This window comes from Sceloporus undulatus, chromosome 7 (assembly GCF_019175285.1).
Source record: "Sceloporus undulatus isolate JIND9_A2432 ecotype Alabama chromosome 7, SceUnd_v1.1, whole genome shotgun sequence".
Lineage (NCBI taxonomy): Eukaryota > Metazoa > Chordata > Lepidosauria > Squamata > Phrynosomatidae > Sceloporus > Sceloporus undulatus.
In genome coordinates, this window is record NC_056528.1 from 4,476,635 (window position 1) to 4,498,722 (window position 22,088).

The 22,088-nt window shown below is 46.9% G+C and overlaps 1 protein-coding gene across 6 annotated transcripts in view; it reads left to right on the forward strand.

Moving 5' to 3' along the window:
* Nucleotides 1–22,088, forward strand: part of AGRN (agrin) — a 268,660-nt gene that overhangs the window by 199,267 nt on the left and 47,305 nt on the right. For all 6 annotated transcript variants that reach the window (XM_042479221.1, XM_042479223.1, XM_042479222.1 and 3 more), the window contains 7 exons: nucleotides 749–970; nucleotides 8,590–8,784; nucleotides 10,063–10,263; nucleotides 14,709–14,857; nucleotides 15,853–15,958; nucleotides 16,930–17,043; nucleotides 21,818–21,982. In XM_042479221.1, coding sequence (XP_042335155.1) covers nucleotides 749–970; nucleotides 8,590–8,784; nucleotides 10,063–10,263; nucleotides 14,709–14,857; nucleotides 15,853–15,958; nucleotides 16,930–17,043; nucleotides 21,818–21,982 — 1,152 coding nt within the window. The remainder of the gene's footprint in view (nucleotides 1–748; nucleotides 971–8,589; nucleotides 8,785–10,062; nucleotides 10,264–14,708; nucleotides 14,858–15,852; nucleotides 15,959–16,929; nucleotides 17,044–21,817; nucleotides 21,983–22,088) is intronic.

The window sequence follows — 22,088 nt, forward strand, 5'->3', positions numbered from 1 at the left end:
GGATGACTTGGCTTCTTTCCCTCCTTCTCCATGTTCTGTGGTTTTGGGATTGAGATAGCATCCTTGCACCACATCTAAGGGCAGTTGGCCAGTTTAGAGGAGAAAGACAGGCCATGGGTTACACACAGCTCTGTCTTCAACAGCAGAGAATGACCAGGGGCCGGAGAAGCAAATGCCACCCCCTAAAAAAAATGGATGAAAAGACAATAAATTCATTTGAGATGTGGTTCTGAAGAAGAGTGCTGAGGATACCATGGACAGCCAAAAAGACAAACAGATGGGTCATGGAACAGATTAGGCCTGAGAGCTCCCTGGAAGCCAAGATGACTAAAATGAGACTGTCATACTTTGGCCACGTCATGAGAAGACACAGCTCATTAGAAAAGGCCAACGCTAGGAAAGGGGGAAGGAAAGAGAAAGAGAGGAAGATCACACACTAAGTGGATGGCCTCCATCAGGGAGGTCATGAGCATGAATCTGCAAGAACTGAGGATAGTGGTAGAGGACTGTCCCAAATAGTAGGGCTGATCCTGATTTAGTAATAGTTACAAATCAAGCCGCCCCAACAATTGGCACATTGGGTTAGATGACAGAAGCGTGCAGACATAAGCTTTGAGCGTTCCTTCTGCTTGTTTAATTCCCACAGTTGGAAGGTATACAGGGGCTAAAGGAGCACACCTGGTACAGACAAATAATATCCCAGCTGAACGCTGATGGCTCTGCTTTCTTTTCCTGCTCCCTGATTCAGATCTTGGCACACCGAGTCCCTGCCTGAGTGTTGAGTGCACATTTGGGTCAACCTGTGTGGTGAAGAACCAGGAGGCCGTGTGCGAATGCCAGCAGGTGTGCCAAAGTGTCTACGACCCAGTCTGCGGCAGCGACAGCCTCACCTATGGCAACCCCTGCGAGTTGGACGCCATGGCGTGTGCCCTCAGGAAGGAGATCAGGGTGAAACACAAAGGCCCTTGTGGTGAGTCTGGGAGTGGCAGGGGTATCTCTGTCCCAGCTGGGGACAAAATGTTGGTATCCATCTCCTTAGTGGATCACTGGCTGAATTGTGGTACTGTCCTGCTGGCTTCCGGCTTATTTGTTGTAGCCATGGTAGTGACATCACTAGGGGGTACAGAGGGTGCAGTCCACAACAGGTGGCACCTTAAGCGGGGTGATACCACTGCTCCTCAAGTATCTGCACTTTGGCAGAAATGGGCTGTGGCATTCACCTATTTCTGTTTAAAATGCTGGAAGAGAGGGGTGAGTGGGGTGAGGCTCTGCAGGGAGAAAGGAAAGGCCACAGACTTTTTAAAAATTAAAATACATTTAGGTTGTGTGTATAATATGATATTTTAAAGGTCTAATTTTAATTTTGCTAGTTGTTTATGTCACAACTATTACCATTAGATTCAATGATACATGAGAATCATGATTAATCTTAGTACAAAGAAAACATGATGAAATACTCTGTATGGTGTGGTATGGCGGGGGGGAGGTCCATGGGGTGAGGGGGTGACACCATTACCGCGCTGGGTGATGCCAACCCTAATGACGCCCCTGAGTGAAGGATGCTGGACTAAGTGAACCATCCGTCTGGTTCAGAAAGATGTGCCTTGAACTTTGCCACTTCTGGAGCATCCCAGGGGTTGGGTCACATCTTGGGATCTAGGAACAGCTCCTTGTGAGTAGCACCTCAAAGTGAGATTAATTTTTCTTGCTGATTTTTGGATACTTTTTCGCCTAAGGAGAGTGCAGGAATGTGACCTGCACCGGGTGACACCTGCACCAGGTGACACCACAGAAGAGGGATGACACCCGGTCAGGCCATCTCACCATGTGCCGTTCCATCCTTCTCCTCCTGAGAAGTGGCCCAAGGTACATGGTGGCCCAAGGGAAGCCAAGTGCACTCCCCCCATGCCGTTCTGTCCTTTTCTCCCTGAGGAGAGGGATGAGGTGGCCTGAGGGAGGACGACCACACCGTCCCCAGAAGCCCCACGTCCTGGAGCCCTGCCCCTTGCACTGGTGACATCAGGAGCAAGGATGCCACTGCTAAAGACTGTTCCCAAACACCCCAAAATGGCCACAAATATAACAGTTTACCTGCCCACCCTCCCCAGGGCCCTTCCAGTATTGGAGAAACAAAATACAGCTGAAAGTCAACCCAAATGTCATCCAGAAGTGTATCACATCTAGCATGCCAAAACATGACAGTACAGTCCACCAGAGCGACTCAGAGGAAACCCCCCAACAGATACACACACAGTGCCCACCCTTAAGTAGAGCAACACCTGCACATAAAGAGAAATTATAGGGGAAATCTGTTGGCCCAGGGCTGATATCTTTTTCAAAAAACAGTCCAATCTCACCCCATCAACTTTATAATAAGCTTTGAGAGATACGCTGCACTCATTGGAACGGTTTGGCTGCTGAGAGGAGAGGAGGGCAGAGAAATTTCACGCCTTGCAAGTCTGTCTTGGCAGAAGCCCTTCTCTCTTGGCTTAACTATTTGCGTTCTCAGTCTCTTGCATTCAGTAAATAAATTGCATGAAATCCTCTGGTAACAGGGGGGTGGATAGAGAGAAAGAACAAAGCCCAGTTGCCATGAGCCGTGGCTATGGAACAGCTTGCTCCTGGCTGCTAGTCAAAGCAGCTATGGTTACTTAACAGTCAAGCTAGATTTCAGGTGACTTCAAATCCCTGGCCGATGCTTTCCTATGTCCTAGCAACAGGGTGCGACTGACTTAGATTTCATTGAATTGCTTTCTAGCAAGGAACTATCTTGTGGTGGGTATAGGTGGGGAGATGGTGGTTGGGGAGGTGGTATTCATGCCAGAGCATACATTAGCGCCATGCCTTTGTACAGTGGGGTGCAGCAACCGACTGTACCTTAGCAATCCCAGGCTGTAATTAAATTGGCAGGCGACATGGCGAGTGTAGGTTGAGACTCCGGGCACAGTTTTCCCAGGGTGTTTCTTGTGTGCTTCCCCGTGTGAGCGCATGCGGGCAAAGTTTGCGCTCGGATCACTCTGAGAATACTGGATCTGTGTCAGCTAAGGAAGACAGAAGGCTGACTTCTCATAAGCCAGGCCATTCATCCATCTTTGCACATTACAAATGATGCTAACTGGCACCACTTTCCTGCTTTTCAAGCGGACCTGCCTTGTGCCATGGCCAAGAGAGACATCCCTAAATTCTAAGTGAGATGAGATGGATTCCTGTTATAAGCACAGAGTGTTTAGGCTGAAGAATCACACCTCCATAAGCCAGAATGGCCACAAGGAAGAAAGGTGGAAGGTTCGCAAGGGAGAAGAATGCATCCGAGGAAGGAGACTTAGATCTATGAAAGATGCTACTTCCAACTTCTTTCTTTCAGTTAGTCTCAAATGTGCTACAAGATCTTTCTACAAGGGAGAAGGTACTTTTCTTTCTATTGTAGTCATGGCATATAGCAGTGGTTCCCAACCTTTTTAATGCCGCGACCCTTTAATACAGTTCCTCATGCTGTGGCGACCCCCCCAACCATACAATTATTTTCATTGGTACATGCAAATATGTGTTTTTCGATGGTCTTAGGCGACCCCTGTGAAAGGGTCATTCGACCCCCAAAAGGGTCCCGACCCACAGGTTGGGAACCACTGGCATATAGGACCTTCAATTCAAATTTCCTCCTCTCCTGCAGCAAACTCTACAAATAACCTTTATGAACAGTGCCATGATCCCAGTCTCAAAATCCTAATGTAGAGAGATCTTGTGGCACATTTGAGACTAAGTGAAAGAAGTTGACAGCATGAGCTTTCATAGACTAGTCTACTTCCTCAGACTGTAGTCTGTGAAAGCTCATGCTGCCAGCTTCTTTCTTTTGGTTAGTCTCAAAGGTGCTACAAGATGTACATTCTGCAGACTAACACGGCTATATCTTTGAATTCTATCAAAATCCTAAGACAGTTCAGTGGTCTCCTGAGTCCTTCCTCACTGCCTCCACCTCCAGTCATTGCAAGGTGGAAGCATTCTGTTGGAGAGCACTATTTTGGACTCCTATCATCCACCACATCACTCTTCCTTCTGCCTGGCTTCACCTCTTCGGTGAATACCATGTGGTTAAAAGCAGAGGCACTTGCAGACCTTGGAGAGATTACTTTTAGGTTACAACTTCCAGAATTCCCCATCCTAGTTGCAGGTTTCTGAGGGCTCTATTCCAAAAAAGTAACTTTTCCATGCTCTGCTCCAAGGTACCTTCCCTGCATTAATAGGGGATAGGCTTCCCCAGTGCTCCAAAGGCTGGAGATGAAGATGATGCCCAGCACATCTGGAGAAGGGTGCACCAGGTTGAGGAAGGCTCTTGGAGGGAAAATAAGATGCTGCCATACAACAAGTCACAATATTTGCTGCCCCAGAATCTAATATACTCTCATGTGGGATCTAATATAGTCTTGTGCAGAGGTCTTCCCTATCCTGATCTACTGGATTCCTTGATGTGAGAGTTCCTGCATGGCAGGGGGTTGGACTGGATGGCCCTTGCGGTCTCTTCCAACTCTATGATTCTATGATTCTATGAGTTCCAAGGAGCATAAACAAGAGGTGTGTTTGGCCTAATGCAACATTTCTCAGCCTTTGTCCCTCTATTTTGTTGCGGGTCGGTACTTGCTAATGTTAAATAGTGCAAGTACGATCTCTCACCTACTTAAGAAGGTGTATTATTACTCCTGGATACTTCCAGGAGAGGCAATTCACCCTTTTCTTATAGTAAAAAAAGGTGTTCCTGGTTGATGGGAAGAACTGATAATTGAAAAAGAGATTTAGGGGGTCTCAGGTGTCCCCATGGACATTTGCTCCATCCCCGCTGTATACCGCTGTATCCAAGTCAGTGCACCAAAATGCCATTTCTAGAAACTTTCTCGAAATGGAGTTGGGCGCTTCAGCTGAAAATGCCGCTGGTTGCAAACAATTTTGTACCTCCTCCCCGTCCCCCCAATAAGCTCACGGAGCCCATCTCCATTCAGGGCCATTACAAAGGAACAGTCGGAGCGATCTGTTCCATTTCCTTCCTTCCATCTTTTTCCAGGGCGCTAAAAGAGCAGCGGTTTGGGGAGTGAATGATGAAGATGGAGTGCTTTGCCTGCCGCCTCCTTTGCCTCCCTCCCTCCCCATCCGCCCCACGCTGCGAACACACATTTGCTGGAGGAGATGGGAAAGAAGGAAGTGGCAGGAGCTGTGAATTATTGGTGTCATGTTGTAAATACATCCGCTCCCAGGAAGGAGAAGCTATTAAAAATGGGAGAAAGCCCTGTAGGGTTGGTGTGCTTCTTTAGAGGGACACAAAGTGTTCCTCGCCCTCCTGGCAAAGATTTAATGGGCCTGGTGCGGACCGATTGCCTTTGGCTATGCTTGGTCCTGAAAGGGATGTCTGGCCAACATGCTTGAATGGTGTTCCTCATGAGCCTCTCAGTTCTGGGCAAAAATGGGTGCCAGAGGTTGCCAGAAAAATCTCATCTAGTTCAGCATACAGTATCCAAGAAGGGCCAACTCAGATCCTTCTATGGGCTTACGGTGGCTTGTCTGTCTCCAGCACCTGACGTTAGAGGTGTGTCTTTGTGTCCCAGGTATCTTGCCATTATGCAGGTGATCGCTTCACGCTACATGTTTATCAGGAGCTGCCAAGGCTCAAACTGGGATCCCTAAGTTGATGAGCTGCTAGAATTTGCAAGCTGGAGCCTCTTCAATATGGATGGCATGCACCTTTCCCCCCTAAAATGCCAGGGACCAGTACCAGATTTGTGCCTGATGGCTGAACCTTTTTCTTTCGTTCCTGAAAACCCCGCAGAGTAGCATCAAATGTCTCCTGGACCGAGACTGACTTGGGGTCTAACACTTTGAGTTTCATTGTATCACAGCATGGGTTTTGGTGGATTGCATCTATAGAATATAATCTCAGAGGTTTCTATGTATATGGGTATATGTCCATGGTGGTGGTGGTGTGGGGTGTTGACCCATCCGGGAACTAACTGGCCAGGAGGTCTCAGGGGCATCGACTTAGGGAGCTGGGGATGTTTAGCCTAGAGAAGAGAAGGTTACGAGATGATATGGTAGCCCTGTTTAAATACTTGAAGGGATGTCATATTGAGGAGGGAGCAAGCTTGTTTTCTGCTGCTCCAGAGAACAGGACCCGGAGCAATGGATGCAAACTATAAGAAAAGAGATGCTACCTCAGCATTAGGAAGAACTTCCTGACAGTAAGGGCTGTTCAACTGTGGAACACACTTCCTTGGAGATTGTAGTGGAGCCTCCTTTTTTGGAGGTCTTTAAATGGAGGCTGGATGGCCATCTGTCAGGGATGCTTTGATTGTGAGTTCCTGCATGGCATGGCGTTGGACTGGATGGCCCTTGCGGTCTCTCCCAACTCTATGATTCTATGCTTCTATGATCCGACCTCATTGATTCATGAAGGAAACCCAACTGTTCCCCCTTCCTAGGTATTTTTTCTCAGTTGCAAAGAGGAGAGCCAGGAAAGGAGGTTTGTCTAGTGGGTTAGACAGATTGCAGAGCCCCCAGTGTAATGACAAGCCCTGGAGGGGAGGAAAAAACCCAAAGAGTCCAGGAGAAACGACAGCTTGCAGATCCCTCGCTCCCCTTTAGTAACTCTCAAAGTATCCCTTGAAACACTGATTTGCAGCAGTGCTTCCCTGCTGATGCAAGCTTGTGGCTTATATTGCTTTATAATTGCAGCGCTCCTGTCTCTTTTGCTTTCTCCCATTTAGAAGCTCACCACAGCAAAGGGCTCAGGGGACGTGTTGCTACCCAGATTGCTTGGCCTTGGCAGATCTAATGGTCAGTTGCTACCTCTCTGCCTTGGAGGGTGTCCTTCTCCTCCACTACTTGGGGGTCAGCCTTCCTCCGCGTGAGCTTTGTGCTGCTGCATCCCTACGAACAAGTTGTGCATGTGTGTGCGAGAGATTGCAAAGGAGAGGTCGTAACAGGGTTTTACGAGTGCCTTGACACTTCATTAAGATGAAGAAGAAAAAGAGACTCTTGCCCCACCGTCTCATTTCCATAGTCTGTCCCCAGCCAAGCCGTCACTCTGGGTCAATTGGTAGCAATGACATTTCCCTTTCCTTTCATATATATCCAGCCTTTCTCACAAAACTGGGCCCCCAAGGCGGTTCAGAACAGAAAAATGTTTTTATCAGTGAAACACCAAAAGGCGGGTTGTTGAGCCACGTTTAAGCCGACTGCAGTATTAAGACCCAATTCAATTAAAGGCAGTTTAAAAATGCATCCATCAAGAGGTACAGTACCCATTAGTCAAGAGCCCCCTTCCTCAGTAGCCAGCCATCTGCCAAAAGCAATTGATGGATGGTGCCAAAGGGGTGCTACCTTTCGTGGGGACTGGTTTGCTGCTGTTTTATTATGGATCTGCTACGCTGGAGGGGCTCCTCGCTCAGTGGTAGAGGACTTGTTTTGAATACAGACGTCTGGAGGCTGGTTCAGAGTTGAAAGGAGCACTCTTTCCGTGGAGCTGTGTTGAAACATTAACCATTATAGAGTGTCTTTTGGGGGAGCAGGGAATCTTTGGGTGGCTGAAGGCAACAAAGGCAGAGGAGAGATGTTCACATATGTGCTGCGATATTGGAGTAGAACAGTCGTTCTTGCTGCGGATTCCAAAAACTTAACTCTAATGATGATGATGATGATGATGCTAGAACACTGAACCATTAACAGTTACTGTTGCTACTGGTGCCTTCAAGTCAAATGGTGAAGGGCCTGGAAACCATGCCTTGTGAAGAAAGACCTAGGGCAGGGGTCAGCAACCTATGGCCCATGGGCCAGATCTGGCCCGGCGAGGCCTTGGAGCTGGCCCCAGCCCGGTCCTGCCGCCGATTGCCGCCCCCGCCGCAGCTTCTGCGCCGCTCCGGGCGCCATTTTGAGTTCAGCCCCCCAGTTGTCTGAGGGACAGCAACCTGGCCCCCGGCTCAAAAAGGTTGCTTACCCCTGACCTAGGGAGCTGGTCATGTTTAGCCTGGAAAAGAGACAGTTAAGAGGTGATATGATAACCCTGTTGAAGTATTTGAAGGAGTATCACATTGAAAATGGAGCAAGCTTGTTTTCTGCTGCTCCAGAGAATAGGACACGGAACAATGGATGCAAGCTAGAGGAAAAGAGACTCCACCTCAACATTAGGAGGGACTTCTAACAGTAAGAGCTGTTCAAAAGTGGAAGACGCTGCCTTGGAAAGTGTTGGAGTCTCCGTCTTTGGAGGTTTTTAAACAGAGGCTGGATGGCCATCTGTCAGAGGTCCTTGGATTGTGTTTTCCTGCCTGGCAGAATGGAGTTGGACTGGATGGCCCTTGGGGTCTCTTCCAACTCTTGGATTCTATGATTCTAGGATCAGAATGGAAAGAGAAGCTATTTATTTGCTGGGCTAGAGGACAGCTGGTTCCCTGGCTTGATCTAAAGCCAGTTGCTTTCTCTGTGTGTATCTAACTCATTTCATAGTGCATAAAGTAGAAGCACAGAGACATGCCCTGATCCCCTTTTGGAGGAACAGGGGATGGGGAAATATAATTGATTAAAGAAATAAACTTTTTCTCTCTTTCCTTTCAGACCGTTGTGGCAAGTGTCAGTTCGGTGCCATCTGCGAAGCCGAAACGGGAAAATGTGTGTGCCCCACTGAATGCGTCCCCTCCTCTCAGTCGGTCTGTGGCACAGATGGGAATACCTACAGCAACGAGTGCGAACTCCATGTGCGGGCATGCACCCAGCAGACTAACATTGAAGTGGCGGCGCAAGGCGACTGTAGTGAGTTCCTGCCTTTTCTTCAGTACTTGTTCTCTCTGAGAGGGTCAATTTGCATCCATTTTAACCTGCATCCATTTTAACAAATCAACACCACGATGCCCACTCCTGAATTCTGGAGGGGTATAGTCCAGGCAGAAGTTGACCCACCTGAGTGAGAGGAAGGCTTTTTCTTCCCCAGCCTTTAGTTTTTGCAACGGAGGGGCATCGCATTGGTTTCCCAAAGAAAACGAGGAGAAGGTGCCAGGCTTTGCCTACTGATTGGGTACTTGTATGTCTGCCTCATTGGCATTGTATAATGAGTGGCTGATTTTTCGAGGGCTTGTTTCGCAGAGTAACAAGCTGCAAAACGCACGGCAGCAATGTCTTTGGAGACCGGTAAGGGATTTGCAGTACAAGCCTATGCGTGTGTGCACAGAAGGAAATCCCTCTTGGTGCAATGGGACTTGCTCCCAGGTAGAAAGGATAGGATTGGATTGCCTTGGTGTACAGATACCAAAATGGTGTCACAACATGTTGCTCTGGGAATGCTTGATGCTCTGTTTCAGCCGGCTATGTCATCCTTAGAAATAAAGATTACAAATGTTACTAGGCTGGAAAAATTACTAGTAAACTGAAGGTTGGCAGAGAGAGAGAGACCTGTTACAGACTGCCAAAATAAAGCCGCTTCGGGTCTCTTTGGAGGTATGCTATTTAAATGACGCATGGGTCCTAAGAGTCCGGAGGTCGCGCCAAAGCCACACTCCATTCCTAAGCACTGGAGTGCAGCTTTGGTGCAGCTTCTGGATTTTTAGGATGCATGCATCATTTAAAAAGCATACCTCCAAAGAGACCTGAAGCAGCTTTATTTTGGCAGTCTGTAACAGGCCCAAGATGGCTGGAAAAGATGAGAATTTAGTCTAACCAGAGGCTGGAAGTCATGCTTTACAAATAATAGAGACACCTTTAATAAGTTAAAGTTGGAAGAGACCCCAAGGGCCATCCAGTCCAATCCCTTGCCATGCAGGAACTCTCTATCAAAGCATCCCTGACAGATGGCCATCCAGCCTCTGCTTAAAGACCTCCAAGGAAGGAGACTCCACCAACAGTTCTTGCTGTCATGAAGTTCCTCCAAATCTCTTTTCTTGTAACTTGCATCCATTGTTCCGGGTCCTATTCTCTGGAGCAGAAGAAAACAAGCTTGCCCCATCCTCAGTATGACATCCCTATAATATAATATCATCATCATCGTTTGCTCTGTGACATCTAACTTCAATTTTTTCTCCTTTCTCTCCTTTCTAGAAACCTGTGGGTCGGTGGTATGCTCTTTCGGGGCCCAATGCATGGATGGGCAATGTGTCTGCCCACGCTGTGAGAAGCAGCCCCTGAGTCAAGTGTGCGGGAGCAACGGTGTCACCTATGACAATCCGTGTGAGCTGCGGGTGGCAGCCTGCCAACAGAAGAAGGATATTGAGATCTCTCGGACGGGGCCGTGCGAGGATGGTAAGTCTTTGGCCTCCCAAAGTCAGGGTGTAAAGCAGGGTCAGGAAGCCTTTTTTGGATTGCAACTCCCAGCACCCCTAATGAGGAATCCTGGGAGCTGCAATCCAGCTGGCTTATCCCATGATTCTCACCTTTGCTGTGAAAATCATGTAGCACCTTTGAGACTAACTGAAAGAAAGAAGTTGGCAGCATGAGCTTTTGTAGACTTAGGTCTACTTCCCCAGATGCATTTGGTTTAAATAGGAGATAGATTTCAATCTAAGTAAATTTAAGTCTACAAAAGCACCTGCTGCCAACTTCTTTCTTTCCATTAGTCTCAGAGGTGCTACAAGATCTCTCTACATACTGATTCTACAGACTAACATGGCTATATCTTTGAATTCTACTCTGATGTGAAGGGTTTCATGTCAGTTCCCTATTCTCATTTACTACAAGGTGCCAGCATTGTCAGATCTCAATCAAAACCTCATTGCATGCCAATAATTTAACAGATTTCCAGAATTCAGGCCTCACTGCTTTGATTGAGAGTTCCTGCATGGCTCCTGCATTGGACTGGATGGCCCTTGTGGTTTCTTCCCGCTCTAGGATCCTATGATTCCTCCTCTTTTCCTTTCTTTCTTCTGTTCTTCCACTACTTACGGTTTTCTTTATCTTACCTCCCCCACTCTTCCTTTGTGTTTACCATTTCCTTTTCTCCTTCTTGACAACCTCCATTCTACTTACTCCTCACCTTCTTTTTCACTTTCTTTTACCATCTTAATGGAGATCCCGTTTTTATATTCTCGCCCTTCTCTCCCTCCTCCTTAGTTGCCCCATAGGCATTGTAGGACTGGCATGCCTGCAAGCCCCCTGGCATTGCTTAGCAACTCCAGAGATGCCTCTGAGCATCTCCTCACTCTGTTGATACTGAGGTTTACCTTCTCCAGATGTATGTGCGCACATGCGCATGGTTTTGTGTGCCCGTATGTGTGCAAGTGCACACCCTGAGAGGAGTGTGTGTGGATGCGATTTCCCCTTTTGCGTTGATCAAGCTTGCCAGCTTCGCCAATTCCATCAAGAGCTGTCCTCTCCCCGCATCTCTCCTCGCCTCCCGTCACCCTCCTTCTCATTGTCTTTTTATCTGCCAATAATGAAAGGTGACGGCAAGTAATAGGCCTCAGCAAAGAGGTTTATCAGTGCTTTAATTTCACACTTCAGAGCGTAGAAGGAGGTAGGGAGAAGAAAGCACCATACACTTCTCTTTCTTTCTCTCCTTCCCTCCCTCCCTCCCTCCCTCCCTCCTTCTCTCCATCCTTCTATTGGGACTGGAAGAGAAAGAGGTCCAGCGTGGATCACCTCTTTACTGTACCATGCTGCAGTGAACCCTAGGTCCAGAAAGCCACTGGTCCCTGGCTCTCAGAAACACATTATGGAGCCTTGCTGGCGCATCAGTTTAATGCCAGTATTGCAGCCACAAGGTTGTGAGTTCGATCCCAGGGGGCTCTAAGGTTGACTCAGCCATCCCTCCTTTCGGAGGTCGGTAAAGTTGAAGCTGTTAAGGATCCAATATTGGGAGATAAGCGGGGTATAAGTAGATGTTAAAAACCATATAACATAATGAAATAAATCCCACTATCCACTCCCGCTCAAAGGCGATGCAAGATCTCTCTATTTACCCAAAAATGAATATGAAACAATCGGTAGAATTAAACCTATTTAAAAATTTGATTAAAGGATAGGCCTTTTTAAAGAAAGAAAAGGGGGGAAAAGCCATTAAAAGCCCATTGGAGTCAATTACAGAAATCTCTACGCGTGGCACCTCCGATTTTGCCGGGACAAGTTGTCACCTGCAGCTGGGCGAAGAGAGGAGACAGCCGAACATGGCATTTAATCAAACGGTTCCCCTTGGGGGGATTACAGGTTGCCATCCCTCTGGGAAAGGCACTTGAATAATTCTCTGTGTTAGCGCCAACTCCCTGCCTTTGATCACTCCGCGCGAAAATAAAAGCGTTGGGGGCACTTTCTTTTGGAGAGCCTTTGAAAATTTTAAATAGATAAATATATATAAAAAGCAGGGGGACGGGGAAGATTCCATTCTGATATCGGACCTTTGTGTCTGTAACACAGGTGTAGCTAAGGCAGAGGCTGGGTTGACCCAAAGTATCTGTGGTCCGAGAGGGTAACAAGTATACTGTGCCCATGTTATACGTGGGTGAACCTTACACGGCTTCCAGCATACGCCAGGAAAAAACCCTCACACGCCCCAGAAGAAGTAATGGGGCATGCACCGGTGGCGTGTGCCCCATGCCGCACGTATGAGCCCCATTACTTCTAATGGGACTCAAGCATACACGTTTTTCCCCTTGCGCAGGGGGTGGAGGTGGTCTGGAACAGATCCCCTGCGTAAGGGAAAAGTCCACTGTACATAGCAACAGCAAGTACATTTCTGTACCGCTTATCAGTGAACTAACACTCCCTAAGCGGTTTACAATGTGTAAACCAATGGCCCCAACAAGCTGGGCACTCATTTTACCAACCTACGAAAGGATGGAAGGCTGAGTCGACCTCAAAGCCCTGGGTCTGAACTCACAACTATGTGGCTGCGGTTACATGCATTTAACCACTCCGCCATCAGGGCTCCCTATGAGATGAGAAATGGTGCCCACCCATGCCCTAATGTCAAGGTGCATTGCATGCAAAGCCAGCCAGGTTATATTGACGCATGAGACATAATATCCCATAAGCACCTCTCTGCATCCTTGGCAGTGGACTCTCTGTCTAATGATAGGACCTGCTTCCTAGGCTGCAGAAACAGGCTCTATGGTTGCATCCACATTGCAGATGTAATCTGGTTTGACATCACTTAACTGCCCTGGTGCAGTGCTATGGAATTCTGGGAATTAGAGTTTGTTGTGGCCCTTAGAACAGAGCTGTGTTCCACTTCAGAGCCACAACAAACTCCACTTCCATAGCATCACACCAGGGCAGTTAAAGTGATGTTAAACTGGATTATTTCTGCAGTGTGGATGAAGCCTATGTGTCTCCTTACCATGTAGGTGTACCATGTAGGACTAAATCACCAGTTGATATGCCTCTTGAGCATGATAAATAAAACATGCATAGGTGTTGTTCATGCAAGAGAATGCAAATTCTATACCGAGGAAAGAGAATGTGTGCAACCTCTATCAATAGTAATTTTGATAGTGAAGGGTGAAGTGCTGCATAAAAGATAATAGATGCAATCTAGTATCAGAGATGAAAGATGCTTCTTTTTAGAACTACAGGTGGGTGGTAGCAATACTCCAAACTCATGATAGTAGTAAGGATGGAAAGACTAAACAAAAGTATTCACTTCTTTAAAATCTGTTTAATATATACATACCTCAACCAAACATCAAATACACAGCCAGTATAATAACTGTATTCCACACACTTTTCATGCAATCCATATTATTATTATTAATAATAATAATATTAATATTAATATTTCCCACCTCTTCCTGAGGATCGAAGCAGGATTACAACATAATACAAATACAAAAACACAATAAAAACTTACAATTAACCCTTAAACAATAAAAATTACATCAATAGCATAATCTAGAATAATAAAAATGGAATGGACCTTAAAAGGCGGATGGAGCTAATAGCTAATAAATATCTTAACTATCATTTCTACCCGACTGCAGTTCTTCAAACATCACTTCTCCATTCGCTACTTTCCGCGACTCCATCTGCGAGTATTTTAGTATACAGTACTCAGTTTAGAAATTCATTGTGTATATCTTCTTCCAATCCTATTCTGGTCTCTCCATTCAAATCATAGCTGAAAAATCTGTTTTTACCCATCTGCATTATCTCATGTGACTTTCTTGGTGCAATAAGTTCAGAAGGGGTTTGCCATTCCCTTCTTCTGAGGCTGAGAGAGTGTGACTTACATCCAGTGGGTTCTTGTGGCTAAGCGGATTCAGGCCCTGGTCTCCAGAGTCATACTCTGACATTAAAATCACTCTGCCATGCTCACTCTATAGCAAATTATCACATCTACGCTTGTAGTCTCCTCCATCACTTGCTGCGCAGTCCTTCTAATTGAAGATGCCAGAGATTTGCGCTTGGGTTCTTCTGCATGCAAAGCAGGAGCTCTTCTCCTGAGCTGGGACACTTAAGATGCAGAGACACTGGGAGCAAGCTTATGCAGAGGGACTCAAAAAGAATGGCGCAAACCCAAATAAGAATAGCTTTGCTTTTGCACCATTTTGTAAAAATCACCCCATATTGTCAGACACATAAGCTGTCTAGTTGTGTACTGTCCGCACCACAGGCAGGCAAAGGATGGCACACGGTTTGGCCCAGCATGGACTCCGTCATGTCCTTGATGCTCCCAAAGCAGAGGAATGCACAGCCTTGGTTGTGGAAGGTATTGTGGAGGCCAATGTCTTTTTACTCTGCTTTCCTTTCCGGTGCAGAATGCGGATCAGGAGGAGGCTCTGGCTCTGGGGACTTGAATGAGTGTGACCGGGACAGCTGTCGGCAGTATGGCGGCTCCTGGGATGAGGATGTGGAAGATGACCGCTGCGTGTGCGACTACACCTGTGGGGCTGTGCCAAGGAACCTGGTAGGTGCCAAACACCTGTGCCATCTCTAAGCTCAGCCAAAGATAAGACCTTGTTGGGTGACATCAAGCAGAAACTAGAAAGGCCATCTGTGCTGAATGTTTTATTTCTGGATTTATTTATTTGCATGGAGCAAAATAATAATGTTTTTCAAAGCGTTTCGGCATGAAATTAATAAGAACAGTTTGAGAGATTGTAAGGCATTCTGGAAAAGCTTGAGAGTCAGTATGGTGTAAAGGTCTAAGTGTTTGGACTAGGACTCTGGAAGGCCAAGGTTTAGATTAGGTGAACTTGGGCAAGTCCCATCCTCTCAGCTTCAGAAGAAGGCCGTGGCAAATCTCCTCGGAATAAATCCTGCCTAGAAAACTATGTGATAGGGTTTCCATAAGTCAGAATCAACTTGCAGGCATACGACAACAACTAGAAAGGCAAGGTCAGATTCAGAATTAAAGACAGGGGCTTATAAATACATCTATTCCCACTTCTCCCACCATTTCTCTGAGGGTAGTGGGATAGAGAATAGACTCCCTAGCAAATCTCAAAACATGCGCAAGCTTATGGAGAAGACTACATTTTTAAAGACAACCTGGGACTGAGCAATATTGCATCTTTTTGTCTTAAATGAAGTGTAGACAGTGTCAGTGGTCCCTGGGGGCATATATCACAATAGGGTGCTACATCATTCCAAGATATGGAAGTGGAGCCTTGGTGGCGCAGTGGTTAAATGCCTGTACCTGCAGCCACAAGGTTGTGAGTTCGATCCCAGGGCTCCGAGGTTGACTCAGCCTTCCATCTTTTCGTAGGTCAGTAAAATGAGAACCCAGCTTGTTGGGGGGCAATTGGTTTACAGATTATAAACTGCTTAGAGAGTACTGAGTTCACTGATGCGTGGTATAGAAATGTGCATGCTATTGCTAAGATATGTCCTCCATCTGCAACAGCTGTCTGGTTGCAAAAACAGAGCTGATGAATTGCTTTCTTTCCCTCTCTCGCACAGGTGTGCGGCTCCGATGGAGTGACCTATGCGAATGAGTGTGAACTCAAGAAGACGCGCTGCGAGAAACGCCAAGATATCTACCTGATGAGCCAAGGAGCCTGCCGAGGTAACCCTCCGGAGTCAGGGCTGGCAAGGTCTTAGGGCTAGATGGAGACAGAACAGAAAATGGTGCTTAATCCCCAATTTCCCTACCAAAACAAGCTGCACAGAGTATCCAGAGCCAGCCAAGTTATTTCGTTACATGAAGCAGAAAATCCCACTAGTTCCTCTCCCCATCCCTTGCTGTAGAAATACAATAAAGCAGTGATGGCGAACCTATGGCACGTGTGCCAGAGGTGGCACTCAGAGTCCTCTCTGTGGGCACATGTGCCATTGCCCCAGCACAGAGTTTGCGAGAGTTTGTTACTGGAAAGCCAGAGGTACATGGCACTTTGCAATAAATAAGCGGGTTGTGGGTTGCACTTTGGACACTTGGCCTCTAAAAGGTTCACCATCACTGCAGTAAAGCAAATTAGCCTTTGCTTTCTTTCCATGACACCACAAATGTTTGAGATGCTTGAGGTGGCTGCCTCACCATCTACCTAACAGTAGAGCCAGCCTTGCATGGCCTTCTGTGCAACCTCACCATTTCTTTGATTGCCATTTCCCCATCCTTTTGGTTTTCATTTCCTATCTATTTAATTCACCTGTTCCCAACTCGGACTGCAACTACCATCATCCCCAGCTGTTCTGCATGGGATGACAGGAGTTGCCGGTGTGTGGCTTTCCAGTGACAGCATTTTCGTAGAGAGATCTTGTAGCACCTTTGAGACTAACTGAAAGAAAGAAGATGGCAGCATGAGCTTTGGTAGACGTAAGTCTACTTCCAAATGCATCAGAGAAAGTAGACTTAAGTCTACAAAAGCTCATGCTGCCATCTTCTTTCTTTCAGCTAGTCTCAGAGATGCTACAATATCTCTCAACATACTGATTCTACAGACTAACATGGCTATATCTTTGAATTAATTCCTTTGAACACGTTCTATCTGCTGCTTGAACCATAACTTTGCCTCTTTTTGGTTTATTCCCACCCGACAGGAGTCACCAGCCTCCCTCCTCCTCTCGAAGTCCTCCATTGTAGCCAGACTGTTTACGGATGCTGCCCAGACAACATGACGTTGGCTCTCGGAGTTGGCTCAGCCGGATGCCCCAGTGAGTTGAATTCCCTCAGAACGGTGGGGTTCTCAAAGGGGACAGTACTTCTCAATGAGAACTACTTTGCCTTGCATTGTATCGGTGGGGTTCTCAAAGGAGACTGGGCTCTCAAAAGAGACGCCTTTGGAGATCTATAAGCAGAGGCTGGATGGCCATCTCTCAGGGATGCTTTGAGTGTGAGTTCCTGCATGGCAGAAGGGGGTTGGACTGGATGTCCCTTGGGGTCTCTTCCAACTCTATGATTCCATGACAGTAGTCAGAGCTTCTCCAGAATCCAGAATATGACATTCAACGCTGACACCATGGTCTCCGGCAAAATGTGTCTGCAGTTTTAATCTGAGCAAGCCCCACTCACAGGGCATATCCTCTCTGCCGCAGCTGGCCGTGCCGGTGAACGCTTTATTAATATTTTATGAAATAATTAGAAGGAGCTGGCTCTTTAACCTAACGAGATGAGGAGAGCATTAGCAGCCCTTTTAGCAGCTGAGGCTGGCTGCCAGCTGGTTAGAAGGCATCCATTAGGGCAACGGGGGTTTGCCCCCACCGTATGGGAGCCAGTCTGGACAAGGCAGCCTTGGTTCAGGATACAGAGTCATTTCATGCCCCATATAATTGAATAAATGGCGGAGTCCCATAAGTGCCTTTAATCACGCAGGAGCTCCTGGGACACAGAGGTCACCAGCGGGGTCGAAGTAGAGACACCTCGCTTCTTGTATAGTATCACATTGATAGCTGGTGATAGAATAATAGCTAAGAAAATGAACTCTGGTTGAAATCTCACGTCTGCAATTCTTAATCAATATGTGCCTGGAGAAGAGAAAGTTAAGAGGTGATATGATATCCTTGTTTAAATATTTGAGGAGGGAGCAAGCTTGTTTTCTGCTGCTGCAGAGAATAGGACCCGGAGCAATGGATACAAGCTCCAGGAAAAAGAGATTCCAGCTCAACATTAGGAGGAGCCTTCTGATAGTAAGAGCAGTTCAACAGTGGAAGACACTCCCTTGGAGAGTGGTGGAGTCGCCTTCCTTGGAGGTCTCTAAACAGAGGCTGGATGGCCATCTGTGAGGGATGCTTTCATTGAGAGTTCCTGCATGGCAGGAGGTTGGGCTGGATGGCCCTTGGGGTCTCTTCCAACTATGATTCTACATAGGCCTTGGTCAAAGAGGGGGTCTTCTTTCAGACTATTGGAGTTCATTGGAAGAAATGTTAAAAGCTATGGTCGATTAGCAGTCGAAAGGTGGAGAGTCAAGGTATCAGTCAGAAGCCAGATAACCAAAAGAGTAGAAGAGTAGTCTGGATTCAGGAATGAGGCAGAGTCTCTGAGCTGCCTTGGATGTCACCCATGGAGGGGGCGATCCACATTGCTTCCAGCATAGGTAAGAGTTTTTGCTGTCTTCCTCGGGAGGTTGATTCTGTTCACCCTCTGGAGACTTCTTGCCTTTTGGGCGGATAGGAAGCAGAATCCCTTTAAACTTGCAGGCACAAAAGTGAGCTTTAAAGTATCTGGGCCAGTGCTCCATGAGATCTCAGGCGCTAGAGAAGAGAAAGGAGGGATAAGCCGTGAAGAGAGTGGGTGCAGCTCAGTGTCTTCCCAGTCACCCGCACCTATTGCTCATGACAGTGTGGGTGTCACTGCCTCATTTGTCAGCCTGGCCTTAGTTGCACTCCCTCTCTGCACACACACACCAACGTTCATCCACCTTGCTTTGAATCAAACCTTCTTTAGCTTGTGCCCTTGTGTCCCCAGCCAGGGGCATAAATCACCATGGGATCACCAGCCTTCAAGCCATTTTGTGTTGAGGCAGACCTGAAAATTTATTCCCCCCGCAGCCAGTTTCTGGAATAATCCCCAGCCCTCGTATTTCTGGGAGGGAAGGAAAACATTTAGTGTCACCTGTATCCCTATCTAGGTATACCATGTCTCTCTTTTCGGCTGCCTGGTCCAAAAAAGAACATTGCCCTGGAGTAGGATGCTTTTCCATGGCCATGCAGGGACCAAATGCACTTGTTCCACTCCTTCCAAGCAACAGATATAGGGCTGGACCACGTTGTACGTTTGCATTGGATTCCCACTCGATGAGAATTTGCATGCAGACAGCAGGGAGCAGATGGTTGTCCCTGAGAAGTTCTGCATGCCAATAAGCGGATGAAAGCTGGGAACGATTTCGTTCTGACATTGCATGAGAGAGCAGCTCCTCATAGTGGGACAATGTCTAAGCAAGTCTGCCTTCCCCATATGCGGGGGATCCATTCCAGACCCCTCTGTGTATGGGGAAAAGTGCATATGCTCAAGCCCCATAGAAAATAATGGGGCGCATGCTCACAGTGGTGCGGGTATGCACTCCATTACTTCTGCCAGGCTTGCCTTCTGAGTAAGCTCAAAGCCGCGGAAGGCAAGCCCGCCTATGAGGAGGGCTGAGTTCCCAAGCCAATGCGACCACTGGAACAAGAAATGTTTTAGAGCGAAAACCACATCATGCCAAGCCATATGGAGAAAGGCATAGTGGTTTGAGTCCTGGACTACAAATCTGAGAGACCATGGTTCAGATCCCTGCTCTGCCCTTGGAAGACGGTTGGATGTCCGGGCAAGTCATATTCTCACTGCCTTAGAGGAAAGCAACGGCAAACACACTCTGACCACACCTTGCCAAGGAAACCCTGTGATAGAGTTTCCATAAGTCAGAAATGACCTGAAGGGACATAACGACAACAAGGTATATATGGCTAGTGACCATGATGGTTGGATAAGTCTGAGAGTCAATGGTGGCTGTTGACTTCCAACTCATATGGGCAGTGAAACCAGTCTTGGACTGAACTGAGTTGTCAAGCCATAGGAAAAGAGATTCCACCCCAACATTGGGAATAAGTAACATTAGGACAGTAAGAACTGTTCAACGGTGGAACACACTCCCTTGGAATCTGCTTCTTTAGAGGCTTTCAAACAGAGCCTGGTTGTGAAGTCGAAGGCTTTCATGGCCGGCGTCCATAGATTTGTGGGTTTTTCGGGCTATGTGGCCATGGTCTAGAAGAGTTCATTCGTGACATTTTGCCATCATCTGTGGCTGGCATCTTCAGAGAATGCTGGCATAGATGAAAGCTGGAGATATAGGGAGGAATTTCCATGTTAATCTGTATATTGCCCTGCCATCAACAACAGAACAATACACAGATTAACATGGAAATCACTCCTCCCTACCCAGGGTCACACAGTATATATATCCAGCTCCCTTCTATGCCAGCATTCTCTGAAGATGCCAGCCATAGATGCCAGCGAAACGTCAGGAATAAACTCTTCTAGAATATAGCCACATCGCCCGAAAAACCCACAAAAAACTAGAGGCTGTTTGGCCAACGGTTGGGAGTACTTTGTGAATTCCTGCATGGCAGGAGGGTTGGACTGGATAGACTATGATTCTGTTAACCAAATGCATTTCTTGGGATGGAGTTCAGCACGACTTGAGATCTGGAATACACTTCAGAACAGGGCAAATTCACAATACACTGACATGGAAGTTGCCAGGTGCCAGGGACTGTATTCTCAGTCCTGGGACTCACAAACCAAGACAGAGAAAGAGAGGAAAGAAGGAAAAAGTTGTAGCAAGAAGGGATGCAAAAGACTCTTTTGACTAAAGCCTTGGGAAGCCATCCATCCGGAGTCGACCATCCTGGACTGTGTGGCTCATTGGTCTGACCCAACATAAGGAAGCATGTTGTGTTCCCAAACCGGAGTGGAGCCTGGACAAAAAGTGTCAGCGATTGTTATGGCTTTGTTGCCTTTCCCTCCCAAACGCTTACGACTAGCAACACAATCATAATAAATTGTGCAGAACGGTAGTAATGTTAGCCTGAGGATGAGGACTGTCTCATTATTGATCTTTTTAAGGAGCCCTGGGAGCATGGTTTTTGTTTTTGGTTTTTTTGTTTTGATTTGGTTTGGTTTTTGGGGCTGGGGAGTGGGCTATAAAACGTCCTAAATAAGAATTCACAAATTTGGAAGTATATGCAGAAGCAATTGGTGTTTTTCCTTCCCAACCAGAATTTTATTTTATTGTGTCAGTCAGCAGATACTTCTTGTGTCCCGTAGATGTTGGTTGTCAAAGTCACCGTCTCTTTTAGTGTGTTTAAGTTGGCTATATAGAAATTAATTCAGGATCCTTGCACTTTAACAGTTGCGTAGGACAGGCAATTTCAGTTGCGTGACAAGCTGTCCCTGCTGAAATGCCTTCTTTTGCACAAGTATTAAAAGTGCAAGTATTCTGCTCAGGTTTCCTACCATAGAATGATGGCATGGCAGTAAAAGCGGTATCATATAGGCATAAATGGGTAGTGTAGACAAATTACCCATCTACAGATTTTGTTTTCATGCGTCCAGCCAATTTTTTAAGTTTATAAGTCTCTGACAAAATGCAAGTTCCCATGCCATCCATCCTCAAATGCTTTTTAGTCTTTTCGATCTTCTAGGACCACTAAGATCACTTGCCGTTCTTGTACAGAGTCACCAAAGGTCAGGTATCAAAGGTATAAAAGAATACCAGAGGATTCCAGTTGTTTTTTGACCTTCTCTTGAATTTGGGGAGAATTGGAGGAGATAGAAACTAGAATCACAGAATCCTAGAGTCGGAGGAGACCACAAGGGCCATCCAGTCCAAACCACTGCCATACAGGAACTCTCACTCAAAGCATCCCCTACAGATGCAGTTGTGTGTTTTGTTTAGCAGACTGTTTGCTCCGCTGATGACCGGACCACTCACTCCATCTTCTTTTTTTGTAGGCACCTGCCATTGCAACCCCTATGGTTCCTATGGAGGCGGTTGCGACCCTGCAACGGGGCAATGCTCATGCAAACCTGGCGTCGGGGGCCTGAAATGCGACCGCTGCGAGCCTGGCTTCTGGAACTTCCGTGGCATTGTCACTGACAGCAAAAGCGGCTGCACTCGTGAGTATCTGTAATGGCAACTAGGCCGGGCGGTTGTTGGCTTATTATTATTATTACATAATAATAATAATATTTATTTGCTTATACCCCGCTCTTCAGCCAAAAG